This window comes from Hordeum vulgare, chromosome 2H (genome assembly GCF_904849725.1).
Source record: "Hordeum vulgare subsp. vulgare chromosome 2H, MorexV3_pseudomolecules_assembly, whole genome shotgun sequence".
Lineage (NCBI taxonomy): Eukaryota > Viridiplantae > Streptophyta > Magnoliopsida > Poales > Poaceae > Hordeum > Hordeum vulgare.
This window is the reverse complement of record NC_058519.1, coordinates 366,164,121-366,190,832: the sequence shown is the minus strand read 5'-3', so window position 1 is coordinate 366,190,832 and position 26,712 is coordinate 366,164,121. Positions and strand designations below refer to the sequence as shown.

Sequence of the window (26,712 nt, the reverse complement as noted above, 5' to 3'; positions counted from 1 at the left end):
TGACAAGCCAGTAAACTCCTCGTTTTGTATATCATCAGAATTCGTTATCCTGTCAGCGAGAGCAAAACTCTTCTACGTACTAAACACATTGTCTCCATCAGCTTGTTTTGACCATTACTCAATTAAAAAAACATAGTCAACCGGCAGCTAGAGGATCAGAACCAATAACAAAAAGAGCCATTTGATGCTACATACTAAATCAATAAGGTATAAAATAGGAGGAATTTTTGGACACATTTTATCTTTGTGTCAAACGCCAAGATGCAAGTCCTACATCATGAGTTTGCTCAGCAACTTCCATTTTGCCTTTCTAATTTTATTGCTTCGTAAGAATCCATGACCTCTTTGAATTTTTCCTCAGCAACCGCTGCCACAAACAAAAGGGACAGATCATGGCATTAACACACATACAGTGGACATATTCTAGCTTTATTGAAAAGGGAACTGCATTCACCTTTGTTGTTTTGGTTTTGGTCTGGATGGTATTCCATTGCTTTTCTCCTAAACGCATTCTGGAACGAATGCATATCATTACGGAAGTAAGCAAGACATATATGGCTCCCTAAAAGCTTTACCCATCTTATAGGAAAGGAGACAAAAAATGTAAAACACACATTCAGAGTTACACAGCAGAGAAAATGTGTGATGAAGTTTACATGAAATCATATTGTTTTGCAGCCTGGCTCATTTATCTAGCTTGGTTATCAACCACTTAGGGTGTGCTTGGTAGAGTGGCCCACTCTTCCGCTGTTTGCTAGTGTGTGAGGTCCCTCAGCCATGCCCACCTCACCCCTCAAACCCCTAGCTGACTCTGTACATAGAAGATGTATATTTCTCTGAGATTTTTGTACAGAGAAAATGATTTCTTGTACAAAGAAGATGATGTATATTTTCTTGAGATTTTTGTACAATGTCTTACTTTCAGATGATTTTTCTGAGAAGATGTACATATTTTGTACACTTCCGTATGTTCAGATGATTTTGCTGCACGTTCATATGTTCATTGATTTTGCTACAATTTCACATGATCAGACTTCTGCCTCATAGCAAAATACATAAAAGGTGTGTCCTTGTGTTATTTACAGTGGCAGCTAGTACAAAATAATAAACTAATTTGTGCTAAGCTGGCACGCATGCATAAATTGTTTGTTGTTGTGTAGTTTGGGCAATTAACGTTCCCCTTCAGCACACGTCTATGCGTCCAGTGCCATGCCGTGTGCCACCGATTCACACATGCCCGTGTAAATGGTTGGTTCTGATACCATTTTGTAACACCCCGGCCTCTCATCCAGACCGACAAACTGGCCCCATAGACCAACACTGGTCTTTTCTGCACATTTTGTCCTCACTCATGCGCACCGGAAAAGAACTTCCCGGTTGATTACCCATCCTCAAATTACCTGGCCAAGCACGCTTAACCGGGTACTTCTTTGTAGATTTGCTTCGAGAAAGACGATGCACTGTTGATATGAATAGTCTATCATTCCTTTTAAGCTAGGATGTCAGAAGGGTCTCCTTGAAGATTTGGCTGGGGCTGACGGCCAATGTGTAGGCGGCATAGCACTCATCCCATGCCTCCTTGACAGCTGGGGCTGACGGCCAATGTGTAGGCAGCATAGCACTCATCCCATGCCTCCTTGACAGTGAAGCGGCAAGGAACTGGACATGGGGGCTAGCGTTTCAGCAACATCGGTGATGAGGGCGGGGTCCTAACGTAGCTGTGCTGATCCCAATCCAGCCCGTACCGGGGATCCAACTGATCCACTCCTCATCAGCAAGGAAGGCAGAATCCTCCAGCGCGTCACGGTGATCCCACTCCTCTGCAATGAGGGCAACCGCCTCCTCATCCAGCATCCAGCATCCATTCCTCCTCCAACAGCGGCACCTAGTCTGGCTGCAGGGGAAGCAACATGGTAAAGCGAGGAAGGTGGAGTGGAGCTGTGGGCGGTGTGGAGATGAGCTAGGATGGGAAAGCGCCGGCCTTTTAATAGCCCTGGCCGACCGCGAGAAATAGTGTGCGCGGTGGTAAACGTGGTGGGCGACTAGAAAAGGAGGCAGGAAATAGCACGAGGAGTTGGCCAAGCAGCGGCCTCCATTAGTTGTCCTGTTTCTTGCTGAGATGAGTGGCAGGATTGGTACGGCTATCTGTGCCATTGGCAGGGAGAGAAGAGAGGCTGCATGGGAGGATGAGGAGAGAAGTAGAACTTCCCTCCGGTACGGCCTGTTGGCAATGGAGCACACTCCAAAACAACCCCCCTCCCTCCAAAGCCTCCAAATATGGAGGCTCACGTGTGCGGTCGTGTGTTACGTGCCAGCGTAACAAGACGGAGACATTGCGCCCGGCTGGGCTACTACAGCCCCTGGAGGTGCCCTCTCAGGTCTGGGCCGATATCTGCATGGACTTCATTGAGGGCCTCCCAAAGGTGGGCGGCAAGTCCGTCATCCTCATGGTGGTCGACTGCTTCTCCAAGTACGCTCACTTCATCGCGCTCGGCCATCCCTACACGGCCGCCTCCGTGGCTCGTGCCTTCTTCGATGGCATTGTCCGCCTCCACGGGTTTCCGTCTTCGACCGTCAGCGACCGGGATCCGGTGTTCACGGGGCATGTCTGGCGTGATCTCTTCCGTCTGGCGGGGGTGAAGCTCCGCCTGAGTACGACCTTCCATCCTCAGACGGACGGCCAATCCGAGGTGGTCAACCAAGGTGATCGCCATGTATTTGCGTTGTGTTACAGGTGATCGTCCCCGTGCTTGGGTGGATTGGCTCGCATGGGCGGAGTACTGCTACAACACCTCTTATCACTCCGCCATGCGTGCCACGCCGTTCGAGGTGGTCTATGGCCGACCGCCACCGCCCATCCTGCCGGTTGACCCTGAGACGGCTAGGACCGAGGCGGCGGGCGATCTTCTTTGGAGCAGGGACGAGATGCTTGCGGAGGTGCGCCAATGCCTTCTCCAGGCCCAACAGCTGTCCAAGCGGTACTATGACGACCATCACCGCGAGGCAGAGTTTGCGGTGGGTGATTGGGTGTGGTTGCGCCTCCTTCACCGCTCCACGCAGTCCCTGGACCCGCGCGCTAAGCGCAAGCTGGGCCCTCGCTATGCGGGGCGATTTTCTGTGGTAGAGCGCATCGGCAAGGTGGCCTACCGCCTGCAGCTTCCGGCCGGTGCCCGCATCCATGACGTATTTCATGTGGGATTGCTGAAGCCCTTCCACGGAGCCCCGCCAGCGGCCACACCGGCGCTACCTCCGACGGTTGACTTCTTCCCAGACCGGCCAAGGTGTTGCAGGTCCAGCAGCGTCGCGGAGTGTGGCATTTATTGATCCAGTGGCAAAGCCTTCAGGAGGAGGATGCCACTTGGGAGCAGTGCGAGGAGTTCCGCCGACACTTTCCAGACTTCCAGCTCGAGGACGAGCTGTGTTTGCGCAGGCGGGGAGAGATGTTATGACCGACACCACTTATAGCCGAAGGAGGCCCAATGGGCCCGTTTAGTTAGGGGCTTAGCCCAAGTTATCTTATTTTTATTTAGCAGCAAGGTCATATAAACAGTTGTAAGACACCCTTTTGCAATTAAGCAATAAGACATATTCTATTGCCCGGCTCTGGGAGCCGGAATCAACCCTAGCCGCCGCCTCTCCCATCGCCGCCGCCTCTCCACGGCGCGAGACGGCGCCCTCGCCAGCCTTCCTCCTACCCCTACAGCCTCCGGCCAAGACCCGGTAGGATCCTAGCTCCTACCACCCGAGCCCGGCCCGAACTGCTGCCCGAGCTTGAAAACCACGCCCGAACCGGGACCAAACTGCAAGCCCAGCCCGGCCCGGCCCGGGTCACCGGGCCAGGCTGCCCATGCCCAGATTTAGGTGGCACTAGGACACACTCATCAACCTAACAAGAATGCACTCCAATTTTATTCAAGCTTGCTAAGATATGGATGACAAAATATCTTCTATCTATTAAATTTTTAAGTCTTGAGAAGGTAATGATGCTTCTCTCATTTGTAGTTTTTATAATATTTGTTGCTAGCCCACTATCTTTACATGCTCTACCCAGTTATATTTCTGTAATCATTGGCCATCTATCTCATCCAATCAACCAGATCAGGTAGTAGTTCGAATAGATTAAATAAAATAGCTCTTTTAACCGGTACTAACTTGACTATGATACCTATTGTAGCAGTGTTATTATATATTAGAAGCAGAAATAAACAAAAATTAGAAGATACGCGCCTCTTTCAAAGGCTAGAAGATACAAGTAGGCAAAGGAAGTTTCGGTCTTAGGTGTCGATCCCCTTTTCCCATACTTGCTGGTAGCATTTTTCCTTTTTTTCTCGTATGGCATCTACCTAATATTTCTAACAGCAGTTAGATTGAACTGAAGGTGGAGAACAAACTTGATACAGTATTTTTGGTGATTAGAGAGCTTCGAGACCGTGTCTATCATTCAAGCTTGCAAGCTGCCGACTATACTTCAGGAAGAACTTTTAGTGATTGCCAAAATGTACATATGCATCTGCAGAATATCAACTAATGGAACATGCTCATTTTATTGTTTTGTATTGCGAGAACTATGTAAGTGTCGTGTACATAAATGTGCTCTAGATTGTAACTCACGGTTTTCTTATGACATTGAAAATTTATTCTCATGTGTCTGAATCACCATTTGATTCACTAATAATGCATACATGACACTTCGACGTCAGTACATTATTTGATATCACATGTATACAATACATGTTGGTGTTTACTCACGACATCAGCCATGGGTAGGCTAAACATGAGTGGTGGGAACCGAAATGACACCGGCGGGCTCCAGGAACGGGATTGGTACAAGCGAGAGAGACGCACGATGTACCCAGGTTTAGGGCTCTCCGTAGAGATAACACCCTTAGTCCTGCCGGAATGGTTGATGCACCAAAGGGATTACAGTGTGCTCCTTGAGCTGTTCGACGGAGGAGGAGGAAGGAGCTGCCGGCTCGCGTCTACCTCTCATGTATGGGTGTGTGTGAGCAGTTCACCGACCCTCTGCATGGAGGGGGATCGGGGGGTTTTATAGATGAACCCACTGACCTACAATATGGATAAAAGTACAAAGGAGGGGTCCGCCTGGAAGCCTCGCCGGCTGGCCAGGGGACCCACAGTAGTCTGGTCTTGTCGTTGGAGGGGCCCGCCGGCTGCAAGGTCCCATCTGGCCATGGGACCCGCCGGCCAGCCAATGGAGTTCTCGCGTAAGGCCGACGCAAGACACGTGGTACGTCCGGCGTCGTCTTGCGAGATTCGTCATGGGTCGTTAGTACAGTCGTCTCCACTGTTACCACGCCAAGCTTGGTAATGGAGTGGGTGCTGATGCACCTATACTGTGTTGGTTTGACGGATCGGAGTCGGCCTAGGTCGGCGGCCATGCCGCTGACACTATATCAGCCATGTGCTCCAATCTTGTACTTGTGCTGACGTGTATCCACCTTTATTCGTAGAGCCTAGTCCCAGCCTAGGGTTGGATGTGACTAGGGCTGCCTAGCCGGCTAGCGGCCTCGCTAGCCGGCCTTGAAGTTGCCGTCTCGCTCCTAGACGGCAGGCGCCTCCCAGCCGGCCAGGAGGGATTGTCGTCTCGCTCCTAGACGGCAGGCGCCTCCCAGCCGGCCAGGACGGATTGCCGTCTCGTCCCTAGTCGGCGGGAGCTCTCCAGCCGGCCAGGTAGGATTGCCATCTCACTCCTAGCCGGCAGGAGCTTTCTAGACGGACAAGAAGAGTTGAGCATCTAGAAGAAGTTGATGCTTCCCTTCACTCTTGGATGCAAAGGAGTAGGCTCGATGAGCCTACCCCGGGGTTACCCCCCCGTCAGTAGTCCTCGAAGCAGGGGAGGTCCGCCGCCTCAAAGCGGGAGGCCTCGCCGGCTTGAGTTCCTTGCTGATGCTCTTCATAGATCGCCTGTCCTAGGAGGCGCCGGGTCGGAAGCCGGCTGGCTTCCAACAGACGCCTCGGCTTCGGCGCAAGCAGCGTTGTTACGCCACGTGCCAGGCCCCGGGCCCGACGCTATGATTAACTGTACAGGTGACGGGACGGGGCCTTCGCCCTGGGTCCCGCCACGACGCCTCCTCGGCCCTCGCGCGCGCGGATCCTCTGTGGATTGCTTCTGCGACGGTTAGGCTCCGTGAGGCGTAAATGCCCCCGTAATAATCGGAGGAGGTGGGAGTCATGCGCACCGAATCCCCACCCCACGATCTCTCGTGGGGGTTTAAATGGGATGCGGGGGCGTCGAGGAGGCCATTCGCCCCCTTCTTGCCCCGCATCAACGCACCTTCCTTCCCTGAGCCAGAGAAAGAAGAGCACTGCTTCGCCTTCGCCGCCGCTCGAGCCATCCCCGCCGGCCGCCGCCAGGACCGTCTCAGCCCTCGCCGCCACCCACCATGTCCAGCGGCGCCTACAGGAAGGGGCAGTTCCGAGGCGCTTGGGTGGGCAGCGATGTCAGCATTGAGCACATCGAGGCGCTTCGCCACCGCCGCGTGCCGCCTCCAGCGAACCTTGTGGCGGCGCGGGTGCCCTGCGCCGAAGCAGCCCCGACCCCCGAAAAGGGCGAGGTGGTAGTGTTCTTTGAACACTTCTACCGTGGCTTCGGTCTTCCGGCGAGCGACTTCTTCGCCCGCTTCCTTACTTTCTTCGGCTTGCAGCCGCATCACCTGGCGCCCAACGCCATCCTCCAGCTTGCCGCCTTCGTCGTCCTGTGCGAGGGGTTCATAGGGATTGAACCCTGCTTGGACCTCTGGCGGAAGCTGTTCTTCTTCAAGCAGCAGTCCATGACGACGGACAAGTCCGCTGCAGCAGAGCAGTCGGGCCTTCGGGCCCCAAGCCGATGACCCCTTGCGGCGCCGCGCTGGTGCATCACCGTACAACGTCCGGTTTCCCACAGCTACCGCTGCAGGATTCCGTCAAGATGTGGCAGAAGGGGTTTTTCTATGTGAAGAACGTCGAGCCCTCCCGCGACTACATCAACCTGCCCCCGTTTGCCATCGCTCCGCCGACGGCGAAGCTGAACTGGAAGGCGACGCTTCCAAAGCCAATCAACGAGGTGGCGCAAATATGCGCACACCTCGATAACTTGAAGATTCGGAGCCTTTTGGCCCGCGACCTGCTCGCCACCATGGTATCACGCCAGGTCCTGCCTCTGCAGCGGCGGCCGCATCTGATATGCCAGATGGGCGGACGGCACGACCCTTGCCGGCTCTCCACCAAAAACTTTTGAGCCGGCGCGGTGGCCCGGAACGTGAACCTGATCTCCTCCGCCAACATGGACGAGGGCGGAGAGTGGGAATGGGGCATGGCCCCCTAGAATCAAAGCCATCCGGCTCCGGTGGTAAGCGTCTCCCCCGATCCTCTTTTTATATCTTGAATGCTCCTTTTATTTTCTGAGCCGGATGCCGACTCCGTCCTCCAGCTATTCGAGCGTCTGCAAAACTATCAGCAGCCGGCTGCAGACGTGGAGGCGTCGGACCCGGCTGAGATTGAGGATGAAGGGGTGGTGGAGCCGAGGGTCTCTGCCTCTACGGATGTGGAGGACACAATGGAGTCGGAGGGCTCCCAGCCACCTGGTGAGCATCTTAAGTCTACTCTTCTTGATTGGATGGATGATGACGAAACGCCACCTCCCCTGCACGATGCAGCCTTCGGAGAGGATCAAGAAGACCTGGAGGAGGTCTCCAGCCCCTCCCTTGACTCGAGCTCGTCGAAATGCCGGCGAGATGGTAGCGCAGGGCGAGGCGGCACGGCAGAAGGGCAAGGGAGTCGTCGCTGCCAAGCCGGCCCCCAAGCGTGCTGCAACAGGACCTCCAGCCGGAGGCCGAGGCGGCGGCGGCCGGCAGGAGGCCAGTGCCCGTCGTCACCGGGTAAGGGATCGTCATTCCCCCCTTTTTGGATTCTTGCATGAAGGTCATTTCCTTATTGGTTTGCATTCGGTAGGGATGCCGAAGAAGTGGAGGAAGATACTGCCTCCGCCGCCGAGCTAGCCGCCTGGGCCGCTGCTGACGCTACCAAGAAGGCGTTGGACGAGGAGTCGAACAACCGATGGGAGGAGGCGGCTCGGAAGATGGCCGAAACTCAACCTCAGCCCAGCCGGGCCGAGAAGCCCGCCAAGGAGAAGCGGTCAAAGACGAAGCACGATCCCGCCTCGCGGACGCGCGTGGAGAAGCCGGCTAGCGAGCCGGCTCCGAACCGCACCAAGGGGGCCGGGACAGCCAAGACCGCCGAGCCGGCACCCTCCACGCCAGCGGATCTCGATGTGATCCCCGACGCGCCCGAAGCTGATGTAGACGGCGCGCCGGAGATGACAATGGAGGCGCCGGAGGCGACGATGGAGGAGCCGGAGATGGCAAATCCACCTCCGGCTACGGAGACGGCGCGGCTGAAGCGTCAAGGGAGCCGGCCGCAAGCCCACCGCCTGGAGACGGCATCATAGTCGTGGCCAATCGCGGCCCGTCCGCTCCTGGAGCCGGCCCCAACTTCGAGAGCCGGCCCATGAAGACCTGGCGTGTGGCCAACGCCGAACGTGCGGCCCTGCCCCCAGGCACCGAGCTCAGCGGCATTCCGGTGCTGGTGGCGGAATTCTCCCGCAGCCGTGAGAAGGTGTCGCATGCGGCCCTGATGGCCAAATGCGACTTGGATCGCCTCGAGGGACGAACCGCAATAAGCTTTCAAGCCTTTGCCTTTTATTTGCTTCGACTGGGTTTTTTCTCCTTGTTCTTGCGTCAGTGGGGGCGCGCCAGCGCACCCGCTGGGTGTAGCCCCCGAGAATTGGGCCGGCTGAGAATTAGCCGGGCCGAATCTGACGCACCCACTGGGTGTAGCCCCCGAGAATCGGGCCGGCTGAGAGTTAGCCGGGCCGAATCGCATTCTTTGCTTTGTTTGCATTGTTCGTAGGAACTCCACGACGCCCAGGTGCAGGCGTACAACGCACTGCTGGCCCGGGTCCAGGGGGTCGAAGGCCGAACCGGCGATCTTCAAAGCGGCTGGACGCGACCGTCTCGGAGCGAGATGCCCTGCGCGAGGCGGACAAGCAGCTCCACCTGCAGCTGGATCTTCTTCAGACGGAGAAGAAGGACCGCGAGGCGGCTCACCAAGCAGAGTTGGAGCAGCTGCGCGCCGCAATGCAGGAGAAGGACTCCTCCCACACCGCATATCTGGAGCGCCTGGAGAAGGTCCATCTCGAGGAGGCGAAGCGTAAGGACGCCGCCCTGAAGGAGAAGGACGCCATCTTGACCCAGGTGCAGGCTCATCTGGCGAAGGAGACCGAGGCGGCCCAGGCCCTCCAGGGCGAGCTCACCCGCCTGGCTCAAGAGAGCGCGACACGGGATCGCGAGGCCCTAGAGGAGGCCCGTGAAACCGACATCCACTTCAACCATGAGTCTTCTTCGTCTTGATTTGATATTCATTTTTGCTGGCATTCCCCTCCTTCCCCTTCATATCACACCCCCATCCCCGGGGTTCTTCCCCGGGACACGGGAGGCAGCAGAAGCGGCTGTGGAGACCAGCCGTGAAGAGCGTCGCGCTGCTGGCGAAGAAGTGGACACCGACGCCGGCTGGTCCGTGGAGAAGATAGCTACTGGCGCCAAGGCCCGTCTGCGCGAGTTGGCGCGTTCTCTGGAGTGGCTCCAGAGCGCAGGGTTGGAGATGGTGAGGGCGCTGTGACCTGATGCGGTGGAGCCGGCGTCCATGAGCCGGCTATCCCGCTGGCTTGAGGCCGGCAGCTCTCGCCTCGACGCCTGGCGCGCATCAGCCGCACGCGTTGGAGGATACATGGCACTCCGCCTGGCCAAGTCCTGGTACCGAAACCTGGACTTGGGCAAGCTCGCAGCACAGCGCGCCGGCTCGGAGGGGGAGCTTGTGGCCCTGGAGGACCAGCTACGAGTGAGAGCCAGCAGCATCGCCGCCTTCGCCGCCTGGGACGAGTTTGGCTTGGAGCGCGACGCAAACGGCAACGTGGTCCCTGAGGACCTGTTCCATCTGCAGCCCTACGACGCCGAAGGCAGCTCTGCCGAGGCAGCCTTTGAGGAGGAAGCCGCCGACTCCAGCAGCAAGGCCTACGCGGACTTGACCATGAAGGACGGTGCCGGAGGTGCTTGAGGCAGAGACGGCGCTTCTACCTCCGGCGCAGCCGGCGATGGTGAAGCCACCACTTCAGGAGCTGCTGCTGGGGCCACAGACGGAGCCGCCACCCACTAGCTTGCCCTTTTCGTTTTTTCTCTGCATTTTGTTATCAGTCCAACAGTTCCACCCACTGGGGATGTTTTTATTGTAATGAACTTCGGCCGTGGGCCTTTGAATTCTTTGAATGTGATATATGCTATCTTATTCTGCATTCTATTTGTAAGCGTTGTGCTTGCTGACTCGCATTTTTATCTTTTGATTCCCTTTTGGCTCCTTTTCATCCAGCTCCTTTGTTTTTTCTAGCATCTGCCCCGCCATCCCGACAGCCGGGAGCCGGTCTGTGGCTGGGACGAGGCTTCTGCCTTTAAAAACATTGGACCTAGATTTTTCGAAGCCATCAAGACTCTTAGACTCAAAAGCGAGCCAGCAGAGGCCGGCTAGGAAGTAAGATCAAAAGCGATCAAACCGACCCGAGGCGGCAACCTTCTTTGTAGTCGAACTTTTCGTGTAGCATGCCTTCCCTACCACGGTCTCGTTAGCCGGACTGTAGCTTGTGCGAGGCGGCAAGGGTTCGACCTGGCATACACTATACGTTCGCCTACAACTAAGGAAGTTGTTCGGGCCGGCTAGCGAGCCCCCGAGCCCGTGGAGCCAGACCGGGGAACTCACAAATGAGTAACTAACTCCTGCCATGAATCTGAAAGAGGTGTGCCTCAAGCACCGGCTTGAAACAATTGCATTCATTAAAAGTCCCGAAAAGGGAAGAAGATACATACGTACATACTTTTTTCTCTTGCATTCTAGCAATAGAACGAGCGAAGCAAAGCCGCGTTCCATGGACGCTCCGTTTCCTGGCCGGAGTCATCTCTCTTGCGCTTCCTTGGCTTCTGGGCGTCTATCAGATAGTATGCATTATTATGCAACGCCCTGCTGATGATGAAAGGTCCTTCCCACGGGGAGGAGAGCTTGTGCTGGCCGGTTGTTCGCTGGATTCTTCTGAGCACCAAGTCCCCCTCTCTGAAAGAGAGGGGTTTGATCTTCTTGTTGTGGTAGGACCTTAGCTTCTGTTGATATATAGTCGTCCGGCTCAAAGCTAGCTCCCGTGCCTCTTCGAGTAGATCGACGCCGTCTTCTCTTGCCTACTTCGCTTCCGTCTCCGTGTATAGGGTGACCCGAGGAGAGTCGAACTCAACATCCGTGGGGATGATTGCCTCGGGCCCATAAACCAGAAAGAATGGTGTGAAGCCAGTTGACCGGTTCGGCGTGGTGCGGAGGCTCCACAACACAGCCGGCAGCTCTTCGATCCAGCAGCCGGCTGACCTGACAAGTGGCGCCACCAGTCTTGACTTGATACCGGCCAGGATCAGGCCATTTGCCCTTTCCACCTGGCCGTTGGATTGCGGGTGCGCCACCGACGCCAAGTCGAGCCGGATGCCCTCATTGGCACAGAAGAGCGCCAATGCACCCTTGGCAAAATTGATGTCGTTGTCGGTGATGATGTTGTGGGGGACGCGTCTGTTAGAGTTATAATATAAGTCATGTACCCCTTTGTATTTATCCCGTTGTATAAGGGGTTTCCTGCATATGTTCCACACCTGTACATGTATATATATCGGCATATGGCCTCATGGGAATACAAGTTGCATATTCCTAACATGGTATTAGAGCTAGGTCAATTTTTTGCACGTTGCAATTCGTGCGATTGATCCGTCTCCTCTCCCCGATCGAAGCATGTTCTCGATCTCCTCCTCCTGCCCCGTTCCGCTCACAGCCTCTCCTCTCCCGCTCGAAGTTGCTCGTCCCGTCCGATCTGCTCGTCGGCCTGGTGTGTCTCGCGCGATCTGCTCGACCCGCTCCCGATCTGCTCGACCCGCTCAGCCTACAGATCGAGCCACTCGGGATCCAACGTCCCTGCTCGTCCCGATCTGCTCGCCCGCTCAGCCTCCAGATCGAGCTGCTCGTGGAATCCTGCTGCCGTTCGTGGATCTGCTTCAGACCAAGCCACTTGTCCCTGCTCCTGAAGCTGCTCGTGGGATCCAGCGTCCCTGCTCGTGGGATCCAGCTGCCGCTCGTGGATCTGCTTCAGATCGAGCCACTCATCCCTGCTCGTCCTGATCTGCTCGCCGGCTCAGCTTCTAGATCGATCCACGAGGGATCCAGCGCCCTGCTCGTGGGATCCGGCTCGCGGCGGCTCCAGGTCAACGCGGCTCCTGATCCAGGTCGAGGCGCCGCCCCATCCCACCCCATCTCGCCAGATCGAGGCGCCTCCAATCCCGCTGTCGACGCAGACGCGGTTTCAGACGCGGACGCTATTCATTGACTACGATTCCAACAAAAAAATGGTCTATACCAGCACGCAACGTTGCAGTCCCTTGCTTCCCGTGACTCCTGACGGCTGTGCTGGTAGTTCTTCTGTTGCTCCTGCGAGCTCTACATATGGTGATTGTCGCTCTACACCGACTCCTCTCGCGACTTTCATCGGTGCATGACGCTCTTTCCCGACACCTCTCGCGACTTTCACTGGTTGTCCTGGTGCCTATGCCTCCATGGACTGCTCTTCGTCCACGCGTCTTCCCTTGGTGCTTGGTGCTTGCCTGCACACGGCCTCGTCTTCTACACCGGTCTTTGCAGACGATACTGGACATGCTACACCGCCATATTTAGCGGCTTCCACAGGTGGTGGTGGTCGCTTCTCTCCTTGTGCCATTACGCCGCCTACTTCAGCTGTGTACTTCACCGAGGACGAGATTGCGCGACTTCGCGCCCTGCTGCTTGCCTTCGACTCTCTGTTGTCGGGTGTGTCTACATCGACATCTTCAGTTGCGCCCCTGACTGAGCAGGAGATTGGACGATTTCGATGTCTGCTAGCTCCATCTTTTGTTTCTTCATCGACAGGTTCTGTTGGTTCTGCTACGGACTCTTCTGGCATTGAGAGACCACCTTCTACACACGTAGGTACATCTACGTGGGTTCTTGATACTGGAGCATCTTTTCATATGACCCATGATTCATCCACTCTGTCATCTACTCGACCTCTTGATTCTCCTGTTCATGTTCTTACTGCTGATGGTACTTCTCTCCCGGTTACTGGCCAAGGCACTCTTAGCACTTCATCTTTTCATGTTCCCGATGTTGCTCATGTTCCTCGGCTTACCATGCAGCTCCTTTCTGGTGGCCAGATTGTTGACTCTGCTTGTCGGGTCATTCTTGACTTTGACTCGTGTTCGGTTCTGGACCATCACACTGGTGCTCTTCTTGGTGCTGGCCCCTGGCGCCCTGACAGTCTAAAGACACACCTTATCCTCATAGCGAGACTGTGTCTCAGCGTCCTTTTGACCTTGTTCACTCGGATGTTTGGGGTCCAGCTCCCTTTTCCTCGAAGGGAGGCCATCGCTACTATATTATCTTTATAGATGATTTCTCTCGATACACGTGGATCTATTTTATGTCTTCTCGTAGTGAGGTATTATCTATATATAAGAGTTTTGCTGCCATGGTTCACACTCAGTTCTCTACACCTATTCGTGTGTTCCGTGCTGACTCTGCTGGAGAGTATATCTCCAAGATGTTGCGTGGATTTCTCGCTGAGCAGGGTACACTTGCTCAGTTCTCTTGTCCTGGTGCTCATGCTCAGAATGGTGTGGCTGAGCGCAAGCATCGTCATCTTCTTGAGACGGCTCGTGCGATGATGATTGCTGCCTCTCTCCCGCCTCATTTCTGGGCTAAGGCCGTCTCCACCTCCACCTATCTCATCAATCTACAATCTTCTGCTGCTCTACAGGGTGGTGTTCCTTTTGAGTGTCTTTTTGATCGTTCTCCTGATTATTCGATGCTTCGCCTGTTTGGTTGTGTTTGCTATGTTCTTCTTGCCCCTCGCGAACGCACCAAACTGACCGCTCAGTCTGTTGAGTGTGTCTTCTTAGGCTATAGTGATGAGCATAAGGGCTATCGTTGTTGGGATCCTATCGGTCGTCGGATGCGTATCTCTCGGGATGTGACTTTTGACGAGTCTCGTCCCTTCTACCCACGCCCATCTTCCTCGACCTTTTCAGTGAAGGATATCTCTTTCCTCACTTTTCCTGATACACCTCTCACCCCCATCGAACCTTTGCCTATTCGTTCCGCTCCCTCTGCTTCTCCACCTCTTGTCGATTTGCTACCACCATCTCCCACGGTTTCCTCTCCTGGCATGTCACGTGATTCTGCACCTTCATCTCCGGTGACTTCTACGTCTTCACCCCCCGATTCAACCTTGGCGATCCCCCCTTGCATTGTTCCATCTTTTCCTCAGTGTTACACTCGTCGTTCACGTCATGTGGATGCCTCTGCGGATGTGTCGTCATCCTCATCTGAGCCTCCCTATGCATTGCGTTCTCGCCCTCGTCCGCATATTGATCGCCTTGGATTTCCCACCGTTGGTGCTGCTGTTCTTGAGCCGACTTCCTATCGTCAGGCTGTTGTTCATCCTGAATGGCAGTTTGCGATGGCAGAGGAGATTGCTGCTCTTGAACGCACTAGTACGTGGGATCTTGTTTCCCTTCCTCCCGGAGTCCGTCCCATCACTTGTAAGTGGATTTACAAGGTTAAGACTCGCTCCGATGGTTCTCTTGAGCGTCACAAAGCTCGTCTTGTGGCTCGTGGTTTTCAGCAGGAGCATGGTCGTGATTATGACGAGACTTTTGCTCATGTGGCCCATATGACCACTGTTCGTACACTTCTTGCCGTGGCCTCTGCACGCCACTGGTCTATATCTCAGCTAGATGTTAAGAATGCCTTTCTTAATGGTGAGCTGTGTGAGGAGGTGTACATGCAGCCACCACCTGGGTATTCTGTTCCTGATGGCATGGTATGTCGTCTTCGTCGCTCTCTCTATGGCCTTAAGCAAGCCCCTTGCGCCTGGTTTGAGCGTTTTGCCTCCGTGGTGACTGCCGCTGGTTTTTCAGCGAGTTCTCATGATCCAACATTGTTTATTCACCTTTCTCCTCGTGGTCGGACTCTTCTTCTTCTCTATGTTGATGACATGATCATCACTGGGGATGACCCCGAGTATATTGCCTTTGTAAAGGCCCATCATAGTGAGCAGTTTCTTATGTCTGATCTTGGACCTCTTCGCTACTTTCTTGGGATTGAAGTCTCTTCTACCTCTGCTGGCTTTTTTATATCCCAGGAAAAGTATATCCAGGATCTTCTTGCTCGTGCTGCTCTTACTGACGACCGCATTGTTGAAACTCCTATGGAGCTCAATGTTCACCTTCGTGCTACTGACGGTGATCCCCTGCCTAACCCGATGCGTTATCGTCATCTTGTTGGCAGTCTTGTCTATCTAGCTGTCACTCGTCCGGATATCTCTTATCCGGTTCATATTCTGAGTCAGTTTGTCTCCGCTTCCACATCGGTTCACTATAGTCATCTCCTTCGTGTTCTCCGATATCTTCGGGGCACGATCTCTCACCGTCTATTCTTTCCTCGCTCCAGGTCTTTACAGCTTCAAGCCTATTCGGATGCTACGTGGGCTAGTGATCCTTCAGATCGTCGTTCACTTTCTGCTTACTGTGTTTTTCTTGGTGGTTCTCTCATTGCCTGGAAGACGAAGAAACAGATTGCAGTTTCCCGTTCGAGTGCAGAGGCTGAGTTGCGAGCGATGGCTCTTTTGACGGCAGAGGTGACTTGGTTACGGTGGTTACTTCAGGATTTTGGTGTTTCTGTCACTACACCGACTCTGCTCTTATCTAACAGTACAGGTGCTATTAGCATTGCGCGTGATCCTGTGAAGCATGAGCTCACCAAGCATATTGGTGTTGATGCTTTCTATGTGCGTGCTGGTGTGCAGGATCAGGTTATTGCTCTTCAGTATGTGCCTTCCGAGTTACAGTTGGCGGATTTCCTGACGAAGGCCCAGAGCACAACATGGCGTTTATCTCTCCAAACTCAGTGTTATTCATCCACCATGAGTTTGAGGGGGGGGGGGGTGTTAGAGTTATAATATAAGTCATATACCCCTTTGTATTTATCCCGTTGTATAAGGGATTTCCTGCATATGTTCCACACCTGTACATGTATATATATCGGCCTATGGCCTCATGGGAATACAAGTTGCATATTCCTAACAGCGTCATCCGCCTCGGGCAGTCTTGAGTGGCCCCACCATATCCAACCCCCAGACGGCAAACGACCATGACAAGGGGATGGTTTTGAGGGCTGAAGCCGGCATGTGGCTCTGCGTGCTGAAACGCTGGCAGCCTTCGCACTTGTTGACCATGTCTACGGCCTCCTCAACGGCCGTGGGCCAGTAAAATCCATGGCGAAACGCCTTGGCCACCAGGGTTCTAGAGGCGGCATGATGCCCACACTCCCCTTGATGTATGTCTCTGAGGATTTCCTGCCCCCTTTCTGACTCAACGCAGCGCTGGAACACGCCAGTCACGCTACGCCGAACCAGCTCGCGGTTGATGATGGCATATGCCGATGATCGACGGTGGATCTGCCTTGCCTCCGCCTCGTCTTGGGGAAGCTCGCCGCGAAGAAGGAAGGCCAGGATGGGTTGAGCCCACGAGGGAGCCGACACAGAAGCCGACTCCGCCTCGACCTGAAGATCAGGAGTTTCTGCAGCCGCCGCACTTGTTGATGTGGTCACAGGCTCGAGATTTTCTGCAGCCGGCACGCCGTCTACCTCCATGACGGCCATCCACTGGGTGTCGAGCCGACAGGATTCGAGGCTTGGCGTGGCCAGTGTTGTAGCCGGCGAAGCAGTTGTAGCCGGCAACTCCGTTGGAGCCGTCGAAGCAGTTGTAGCCGGCAACTCCGCTGGAGCCGGCGCAGCAGTTGTAGCCGGCAGAGCCAGCGTAGCCGGCACAGTGGCTGTAGCCGGCGGAGCTAGCATAGCCGATGTTGTTGGCACGAAAGGGTCTACCGGCACAAAGATTGATGCCGACTCCGGAGACGGCTTGATGGATGGCTTGTATAGTTGCTCGAGGGAGACGCCGGCTGGGATTGCTTGCCTCGTGGAGCCAATTTTGGCCAAGGTGTCGGCCGCCTTGTTGTCCACCCTGGGGACGTGATGGAACTCGCAGCCCTCGAAAGGACCACTGAGCTGCTGAATGACGAAGCGGTAGCTCGCCATATTGGCGTCACTGGCGTCCCATTCGCCAGAGACCTGCTGCACCACCAGGTCCGAGTCACCGAAGCAAAGGATCCGCCGGATGCCGATCTCTCTGGCAAGCCGGAGGCCGTGAGCGAGCGCTTCGTACTCAGCGACGTTGTTGGAGGCGGCGAAGTGTATCTGGAGAGCATACTTGAGTTGGTCTCCTTTCGGAGACGTCAAGACGATGCCGGCTCCCAGACCAGTTCGAACCATCGAAATGCATCCGCCAATGACTGGAGTCCGGAGGCGGTGACAGAAATTGGGTTTCAGCCCAATCGACGAGGAAGTCGGCCACCACCTGAGATTTGATGGCGGTGCGCGGCTCGTAGCGGAAATTGTGGTCGGCCATGGAGATGGACTACTTGGCAATCCGGCCCGTGGCATCACGGTTGCCCATGATTTCTGAGAGTGGAGCAGTGCTCACCACAATGATGACATGCTCTTGGAAGTATTGCTTCAACTTCTTGGCGACAAAGTAAACACCATACAACATCTTTTGATAGTGGGGGTAGTTTTGTTTGGAGGCGGACAAGACCTCACTGAGGTAGTAAATAGGGCGTTGCACTAGCAGTACCTTGCCCTCCTCCTTGCGCTCCACTACCAGAACCACATTGACCACGCGAGTGGTTGCCGCGATGTAGATGAGGATGGGCTCTCTTTCAGCCGGCGCCGCCAAGATTGGCAGGCTCGAGATGACACGCTTGAGGTCGCGGAAGGCTTCGTCCGCCTGGTCGTTCCACTCGAACTTGGTCGTCTTCTTCATCAGTTGGTAGAGTGGAAGCGCCTTCTCGCCCAGCCGGCTGACGAACCGGCTAAGGGATGCCAGACAGCCAGCGAACTTCTGGACGTCGAGGATTCGAGCCGGCTTCACCATCCGCTCGATGGTTCCGATCTTCTCAGGGTTTGCTTCAATGCCACGGGCGGACACGAAGAAACCCAAGAGTTTGCCGCCTGGAACTCCAAAGACGCACTTCTCCGGGTTGAGCCGGATATTGTATTCGCTCAGATTGGCAAATGTCTCTCGCAAGTCTTCAAGGAGACTAAAATGTTGCTTGGTCTTGACGACGATGTTATCCACATAGACGTGGATGTTCCTTCCGATCTGCGGCAAGAGGCATTGTTGCATGCAGCGCTGAAAGGTGGCACCAGCGTTCTTTAGACCGAACGTCATGGTGGTGTAGCGGTAGGTCCCGAAGAGCGTGATGAAGGAGGACTTCAGCCGGTCAGCCGAATCTAGCTTGATCCGGTGATAGCCCGAATAGGCGTCTAGAAAGGACAGCAATTCGCAGCCGGCTGTGGAGTCGATCACTTGATCTATCCGGGGCAAAGCGAAAGGGTCTTTCGAACACGCCTTATTCAAGCTTGTGTAATCAATACACATTCGCCATGTCTTGTTCTTCTTCAGCACCACGACTAGGTTGGCCAACCAGTCCGGGTGGAAAACCTCTATTATGAAGTCGGCTGCGAGCAGCCGGGCGATTTCTTCTCCTATTGTGCGTCGTTTCCCCTCAGCGAAGCGGCGCAGGGGTTGTTTCACCGGCTTGGCATCCGGCCGCACATGAAGCTTGTGCTCGGCATACTTCCTCGAAACTCCTGGCATGTCCTTTGGAGACCATGCAAAGATGTCCAGATTCTCACGGAGGAAGTCGACGAGCTCGCCTTCCTATTTGGCGCTGAGATTAGCACCAATGGTGACGCACTGCTTGGGGTTCGCAGGGTCGAGTGGCACCTGCTTAGTTTCCATGGCCGGCTCGAATGAGCCCTCGCCGGCCAACTGGGATGGTGGAGTAGAGATCGTCGGCTGCTCGGTAGCCTGAGCCACGAGCCGGTCAATCTGCCTCTTCTCCTCAGCAATCACCAAGGCGTCGGCCAGACGGTTGTTGTCGCGTGCGCACTCGAGCGACTTCTTGTAGTCGCCAGCGATGGTGATGACGCCTTTGGGACCCGGCATTTTCATCTTGAGGTAGGCGTAGTGAGGGATGGCCATGAACTTGGCCAAAGCCGGTCTACCCAGCAGCGCGTGGTAGAGGCTGTTGAGATCCACCACCTCGAACCAAATTGGTTCACCGCGGAAATGCGCCTTGTCGCCAAAGAGGACATTCAGCTAGATTTTGCCTATAGGCGAGCAGGACTGTCCTGGCACGATGCCATGGAAGACATTGTTGGTCGGTTGGAGATCCTTCTCCTTCAACCCGAGCTTGAGCATGGTGTCGCGGTAGAGGATGTTTATGCTGCTGCCGCCGTCGACCAACACCCGGGAGAACCGACAAGTGAGCGTCTTGTAGGCGAAGGTGGGGTCGAGGACGAGCGCGTATGAGCCAGGGTTTGGCATCACCGCAGGATGGTCAGCCCGGCTCCACGTAATTGGCTTTTCAGACCAATGCATGAACTGGGGAACCGGGGGACCGTGACGTTCACCTCACGCCTGGGTTGTCGCTGGTTGTGCTTGTCGTCGCCTTCGCTGGTGAAGACGACGTAAGCCCCATCTTGCGCAGGGTACTCGTCATGGAGACGGACATCATTATGAGGCGGCGGTGGTGGAGCCGGAGCCGGCCCTGGAGCCGGAGCACAAGGTGCAGCAGCAACCGCCGGGGGAGCCGGCAGACCCTCACCTCGCGACAGTCGTTGTGCGAAGCTGCACTGCCGAAGGGTATGGGTGGCCGGCTTCGCCCCAATGTGCATCTTGCATGGCACGTCGAGCATTTGCTCGAAGGGGAGCTTGGGCTGCCAGGTGTTCTTGCCGGTCCGCTGCCGCTGGGAGCCGGCGCATCTTCCTCCACGTTAGCCACCTGCTTGCTTGTAGAGCGCGAACCAAGTTGATCCGCCTTGCGCTTGTTGTTCTGGCCGCCTCGGTTGTCGCTAGCCGGCTTGGGAGTCGACGGCGTGGGGACAATTTTGTCCGAGGCGGTGACCTTGACCCACATGGCGGAGTCGGCCGAAGCGTATTTGTCCGCCTTGGCCATGAGCACCGCCAAAGAGGTGGGCTCAGAGCACATGAGCTTGTGCTTGAGTAGTGTGCCGTCTCGGCAGCCGTCAATGAAGTATTGAATGGCTTGTACCTCATGCACTCCTTCGCAGGAGTTGCGCAGCTCTGTCCAACGCGTGACGTAGTCGCGAAGGGGTTCGTCAAGCTTCTGGACGCACATGGCCAGCTCACGAGGCCGACCAGGACGTTTGTAGGTGTCGGTGAAGTTGCGGACGAACGCCTCCTCGAAGTCAACCCAAGAGTTGACGCTGCCGGCTGGCAGGCTATTGAGCCATGTCCTGGCCGAGCCAGTCAGCATGAGAGGCACGTAGCGAACTGCTACGCGCTTGTTGCCCCGAGCAATGCCGACTGCGGTGGTGTAGTCGATCAGCCAATCCTCTGGCTTGGCCGTGCCGCTGTACTTGGGGGTGTCCCGAGGGAGAGTGAAGCTTTTGGGGAACGGCTCCCCTCGGATCCGGGGACGAAGCATGCCGGACCAATGGGACCCTCCTCCTTCAGGAGGGTCGACTACGCCAGAAGGTTGAGGCACCTGCGAGCATCGTTGTCGCTGCGGGGAACGCGAGGACCGATCCGGGCTGAGATCGGAGTGGTGTCCTGGGACCCGGCCGCCCTGGCCTGTTCCCGCCGCCTCGGAGGGGGAACCTCATGCACCGAATCATCCTCATCACCAGCCTCCCTGCGGAACGTCTGTCTTGGCTGCCCTCGCCCTTCCGGCCAGAAGTGCGGTGCATGGAGGAGCCTTCGGCATGGTGACGGCCGTTGGGGTTGCGGTGAGCCTCCAATGGGGCTCCCGGAGACATCGACTGCGCGACGCCGGGGTAGAAATGAGCCTGCTGCTCGCTAGCGGCGTCCAGGAGATCCTGGACCCGCTTCTCTTGAAGGGCACGCTCCTCGCCCTCCAAACCAGACATCTCCGCCATACCCGCCTGGGCAGCCCGCATGTTGGCCACCGGAGTTTTATAGATAGGCTGCCTGCCATCCAAGATTTCGGCTATGACCCGGCCGCGGCCGCGGACCTCGCCGCGCCGACTGGGGCCATCAGCAGCCGGAGTGAGGCCGTAAGCGGAGTTATACTCGCGCTGCGCGGCCTCCATCTGACGCTTGGCGGCGGCGATAGCGATGCCCTCTTCCAGGATCTGCTAGCGGGCCTCCTCCAGTGAGGCCCTAGCATCAGCTGGGTTTGCGGTGGTGGCGATGGGCGTCTTCAGGCCGGCAAGGGCGGCATGAACCGGGTCTGCAGAGCCCGCAGCGGGGTCAGCTGCCTCCGCTGATGCCTTGCCGTGAGGCTTACTGGTGCCGGTGCCAATAACCATCACCTCCATGAGGTTGGAGACGACAGCGACGTGGTGTGGGGCAAGACACCCCGCAGATGACGGTGGGTCGTCACAGACGAGCACCTCGCTAGGGTACTCATCAGGCGCACGCGCATCCTCGAGGGAGAGCCTGCTGAAGCTTGTGCATAGCGCGTCGATGTCGATGCCCTCGCCGAGGTAGCGAGGCTCATCCTCGAGGCGCAGGTCGCTGAAGAGAACGCCGAGGTTCGCAACAACAGCGATGACGTCGCTGGATAGCGACTCGTCGGCGAACTCCTCGTCAGAGTCCGTGAGACGGCGTGGATCATCGACCAGCATCGCAAAAACCTCCACAAGGGCAGGCTCCACGGGCATGCTGAACGATCCGGACGCGAGGCATCCGGTGGTGTTGGCGAAGGGTCCCGCCCAGAGCATAACTCCTACCGATGCCGCGGACGGCCCCATGGTGGGCGCCAAATGTCGGTGTTTACTCACGACATCAGCCATGGGTAGGCTAAACATGAGTGGCGGGAACCGAAAGGACACCGGCGGGCTCCGGGAACGGGATTGGTACAAGCGAGAGAGAGGCACGATGTACCCAGGTTCAGGGCTCTCCATAGAGATAACACCCCTAGTCCTGCCGGAATGGTTGATGCACCAAAGGGATTACAGTGTGCTCCTTGAGTTGTTCGACGAAGGAGGAAGAAGGAGCTGTTGGCTCGCGTCTACCTCTCCTGTATGGGTGTGTGTGAGCATTTCACCGACACTCTGCATGGAGGGGGATCGGGGGGGTTTATAGATGAACCTACCGACCTACAATATGGATAAAAGTACAAAGGAGGGGTCCGCCTGGAAGCCTCGCCGGCTGGCCAGGGGACCCACAGTAGACTGGTCTTGTCGTTGGAGGGGCCCGCCGGCTGCAACCGGCCAGCCAATGGAGTTCTCGCGTAAGGCCGACGCAGGACACGTGTGGTACGTCCGGCGTCGTCTTGCGAGATTCGTCATGGGTCGTTAGTATAGTCGTCTCCACTGTTACCACGCCAAGCTTGGTAATGGAGTCGGTGCTGATGGACCTATACTGTGTTGGTTTGACGGATCGGAGTCGGCCTAGGTCAGCGGCATTGCCGCTGACACTATATCAGCCGTGCGCTCCAATCTTGTACATGTGCTGACGTGTATCCACCTTTATTCGTAGGCCCTAGTCCCAGCCTAGGGTTGGATGTGACTACGGCTGCCTAGCCAGCTAGCGGCCTCGCTAGCCGGCCTTGAAGTTGTCGTCTCGCTCCTAGACGACAGGCGCCTCCCAGCCGGCCAGGAGGGATTGCCGTCTCATCCCTAGCCGGCGGGAGCTCTCCAGCCGGCCAGGAAGGATTGCCATCTCACTCCTAGCCGGCAGGAGCTTTCTAGACGGACAAGAAGAGTTGACCGTCTAGAAGAAGCTGATGCTTCCCTTCACTCTTGGATGCAAAGGAGTAGGCTCGATGATCCTACCCCCGGGGTTATCCCCCCATCAATATAGTTGCCATTTTTTACTTCCTTACAAATTATTTGCTCAAAATTTCCGCTGCATTGCGCAGGGTATCTTCTAGTATATGTAGGTCATGTTACACATCTTTGTCATGTAGGATTCACATGGTTTATTGTTTTTCAAATATAACAATCCAATAGTTTTCCCTTTTTATGTAACATTTATGACATGATTCACATGCTTTATTGTTTTTCAAATATAAACTGAGAGCAATCTTCAATATGAATATTTTCAGTTTTTAGCATCTATTTATGCATCTATTTTGTCAAGGTTCCCGCAGCAACGCACGGGGCATCATCTAGTATCACCAAAGAACTAGCCATGGATATGGGTGCGTGGAAGTTAGCTATCCCCATGCCAGAACCATGACTTGGGTTCAAGACCTTATGAGTTTCAACTCTAGCCTACCCCAACTTGTTTGGGACTGAATCCTCCAGCTCATATCAACCACTTCAGAATTGTAGCGAGTACAAAGGAAAGTGCAGTGAGATTAGTAAGAACGAAAACGTTTTAGTTACTTTGTCTTCACCTACAAGATTAAAGTGCAAGTGCTACAGAATACTCTCTCCGTTCCTAAATATTTGTCTTTTTAGAGATTTCACTACGAACTACATATGGATGTATATAGACATAATTTAAAGTGTACATTCATTCATTTTGCTTCGTATGTAGTCCGTAGTTGAATCTTTAAAAAGACAAATATTTAGAAACGGAGGGAGTATATCAGAAAATAATGGCAGTCTTTCAGCTGAGAATTCTATGTCACGAAATGAAAAGTACAAGAAGACACACCTTAATCTCAGCATCTGAAAATGGTTCTGCTCTTGACCTATGTAACAAAAAGTAGAAATCATAGTGATAAGAAAATTATGAGTATAACATATGTCTGTATCAGTATAAATTTCCAGGCAAGAGAAATTTATCCAAAATGTGCGGCAATAATTCAGGATTCTATGAAGGCAGATTCAGTATAAGAGAGTCAGATAGCAGCTACTAAACTAAACCTAAGGAGTATGGGGCAATCTAAGAACAACAGCCTGTAGAATAAACCTAAGGAGAAGGACACAGTTACATGTAACCTATGTCTGTAACATGTTCCACACCTAACGAGAAAACGTGGGCCAAAGGACCAATGTAGTATGAAAGTGGCTCGTACAAGCTCAACTATCATCAAACACAACTAGAAAGTACACGAAGAGATTTTATGACATACCTGTTTAGGCCCAAGACAGAATAGTGATGCGACATACTGTACTGCATAGCTTCCCTGGGCCTTGATCTGAAATTTGCTCTTTGATTAGCATAAAATGTTTCTGCATCTTCATACCAGTCTTCTCTTCGACTATGCTGATTATAGGTTGGATTATGGCCATTGCGAGTCCGATAATCCCGGCATTTACTTCTCTCCTTCTTGAACATATCTTGCATGTGCATGATGCGTTCCTACAAAAAGCGCTAATGTTGGTTGATGATTAGTTGAAACATATCAGCACATAAATATGAGACTAACATAGTGGATCTATAAATAAGAAAATGGTGGGTTGTTTCACCAATATTTTCGTAAGATCCAACAATTTCAACTTGAGGGGGTAAAAGATTCAGCTGGTTTATAACACCATTATATTAACCTTTAAAGCCGTTCATGTGCTATGAAGTTAATCTTAATAAGTCAGAAGCAAGCTTTGTGACATTCACAACACTACAGTTTTTAGCACCTATACAGTGAAATGAAAGCATAAATTTTGAAATTTAAATGTCCATAAAAACATTAAAACAATCCTAGTCTCCTATATGCAAGTAAGGAACCGACCACTCTCTTCCTCTGATCCTCGTTCGTCTCACGAGTCCTCCGGTAATATCGCCACGCATCACCACACCTATTCGGCCCACGAGGCATGTCTTCCCAGTAGACATATGGTTGTGATCTGCTAAGCTTCAGTGAACGAAAACAATTTTAACTATCTCTCCTAAATTCTGCTTACAATTTGGTTAATGTTGAATTTCAGAATCACAAGATGAGCATTTCCATATACCTGAGTGTAAAACCAGCCAAAGGTGCGGCGCAGTTGACCAACCTGCAAACTCCCAGAAAGAGATGCACAATCACATTACCAAAATGCATCGTTAACACAGAAGTGAAGTAACTGTTAAGTGAATGATCATTTCATGAATTTGCTTCAGTCCAACGTTGTCCATATACGCTAAAGCAACAATAAATCCGCGCCGCACACCCTACAAAGTAATACAGACTACTGTCGCGTCTCGAATTAGAGTTTGAGAACGCGGCCGGGAAGGGGGGAGACGTACAGCGGCGGTGGTGACAGTGGCGCCGATGAGGGCAAAGAGGAGGATGGCAGCCGGGGAGGAGGAGCCGGAGTCCCTCTCACGCGCCTCCTCACGACCAGTATGCCAACGGTTCACCTCCCGCTCGCCTCTTCGGCGGCCGTCCATCAAGTCGGATGCGGCGAATTGGGGATCTGTTTGACTGTTTCGCAACGTTTGCGCAGAACGCAGGGGGTGGCCGGGCTCCTCTGTGATTGGTTGTCAAGGTCACCGCCGGGTGTTGTGCGCTCGAGACAATCGACTCGGTGGCGCGACGGAGGCGATGGAGGGCGATGTGGCTGCAGGTGGCCGGCCGGTCGCTAGGAGAGAGGGGAGGCGCGCTGGAGAAGGACGTGCCGGGCTGAAGCCGGGCCTGTGTCCTACCACTACGACCCAGAGGCTGCAGACGGCAGGCAACTCCGACGGGCCGATTCATTTCATCCTTTGTTTTTTAGGGTGAGGGCATGTACAACCGTTCCGACGCTGGATGTCTGTAAAACATCTCCACGTCACGTATAGACACACTAAGGGACAGCCTATACAGCAGGGAGTCTATTTGACTGTCGATAATCACCCAATTTCACGGGACAGGAGAGAAGTGGTTTGCGTGGGAGAGGAGATCCCATCCGACGAGGCTATGGGTACAACGGGAATAGATTGTCTGTAATCAGCGATTTTTACGCTAATAGACTGTCGTTATTTCTACCGACGGACTGTGTCGTTTTTTTCTTCTCTCTCCCACGTCATCTAATTTCCTACGTGGATTGTGCTGCAGACGGCTGATTAGATACTGTTGTACATGCCCTGACTCATTTCATCCGGGAGGCGCATAACGCGCTGCGGATGAAGCGAGCGCGCAACCCCCGGGACCTACAGCGCCTTCAGCGCCAGTTACTGTAACGGGCGCTCAAGCGCCAAGCTGCTGGGCCGGGCCAACAATCAGAGGAAGCTGCTCTAAAACATAGCAAAAAAAAAGTAAAAAAGTTCTTTCATCGTGTAGATAATCTGAGAATAGCCCTGATGGCTGTAGCTCCTAACCACCAGATTAAACTAATTTTTGTTGACGACAAGCAGGACACAGTACTATTTGACCCTCCTTTAGTTAAAATATATACTCAATATATATTATTTTCAAAAGAAAGTATAAATTAAGAAAATAATTCTAAAAAATAATGAAATCAGCCAAGAATTTGAAAAAATACATAAAATTCGAAAAACGTTCATTGCATTTGAAAACTTTCATCAAATTCCAAAAAAAATCATCAAAATTGAAGAAAAAAGGTTCATCAAATTTGCAAAACGTTAATAA

At 54.2% G+C, this 26,712-nt stretch overlaps 1 protein-coding gene across 2 annotated transcripts; it reads right to left on the bottom strand.

The window, feature by feature from the left end:
• On the bottom strand, positions 1 to 25,837 carry LOC123426306 (dnaJ homolog subfamily C member 7-like). Of its 2 annotated transcripts, XM_045110116.1 has the most exons (7): positions 25,389 to 25,830; positions 25,115 to 25,156; positions 24,892 to 25,014; positions 24,295 to 24,524; positions 23,874 to 23,910; positions 455 to 512; positions 1 to 367 (listed from the first exon to the last, which is right to left on the bottom strand). In XM_045110116.1, the coding sequence occupies exons 1-7, from the start codon at positions 25,530 to 25,532 to the stop codon at positions 288 to 290; spliced, it is 714 nt and encodes a 237-aa protein (XP_044966051.1). In that variant the 5' UTR covers positions 25,533 to 25,830; the 3' UTR covers positions 1 to 287. The 2 variants fall into 2 exon arrangements, with proteins under 2 accessions (XP_044966051.1, XP_044966052.1); XM_045110117.1 differs by lacking the exon at positions 1 to 367 and having other exon boundaries at positions 498 to 579; positions 25,389 to 25,837.
• Positions 25,838 to 26,712: the final 875 nt, after the last annotated feature.

Bases quoted from the DNA above. Each gene is read 5' to 3' on its own strand.
- LOC123426306 (XM_045110116.1), bottom strand. From the start codon at position 25,532: ATGGACGGCCGCCGAAGAGGCGAGCGGGAGGTGAACCGTTGGCATACT. The intron at 23,911-24,294 runs GTATGTCATAAA...TTTGTTACATAG, and splicing joins TCTGTCTTGGGCCTAAACAG to GTCAAGAGCAGAACCATTTT. The intron at 368-454 runs GTGAATGCAGTT...TGTTTGTGGCAG, and splicing joins CCAAAACCAAAACAACAAAG to CGGTTGCTGAGGAAAAATTC.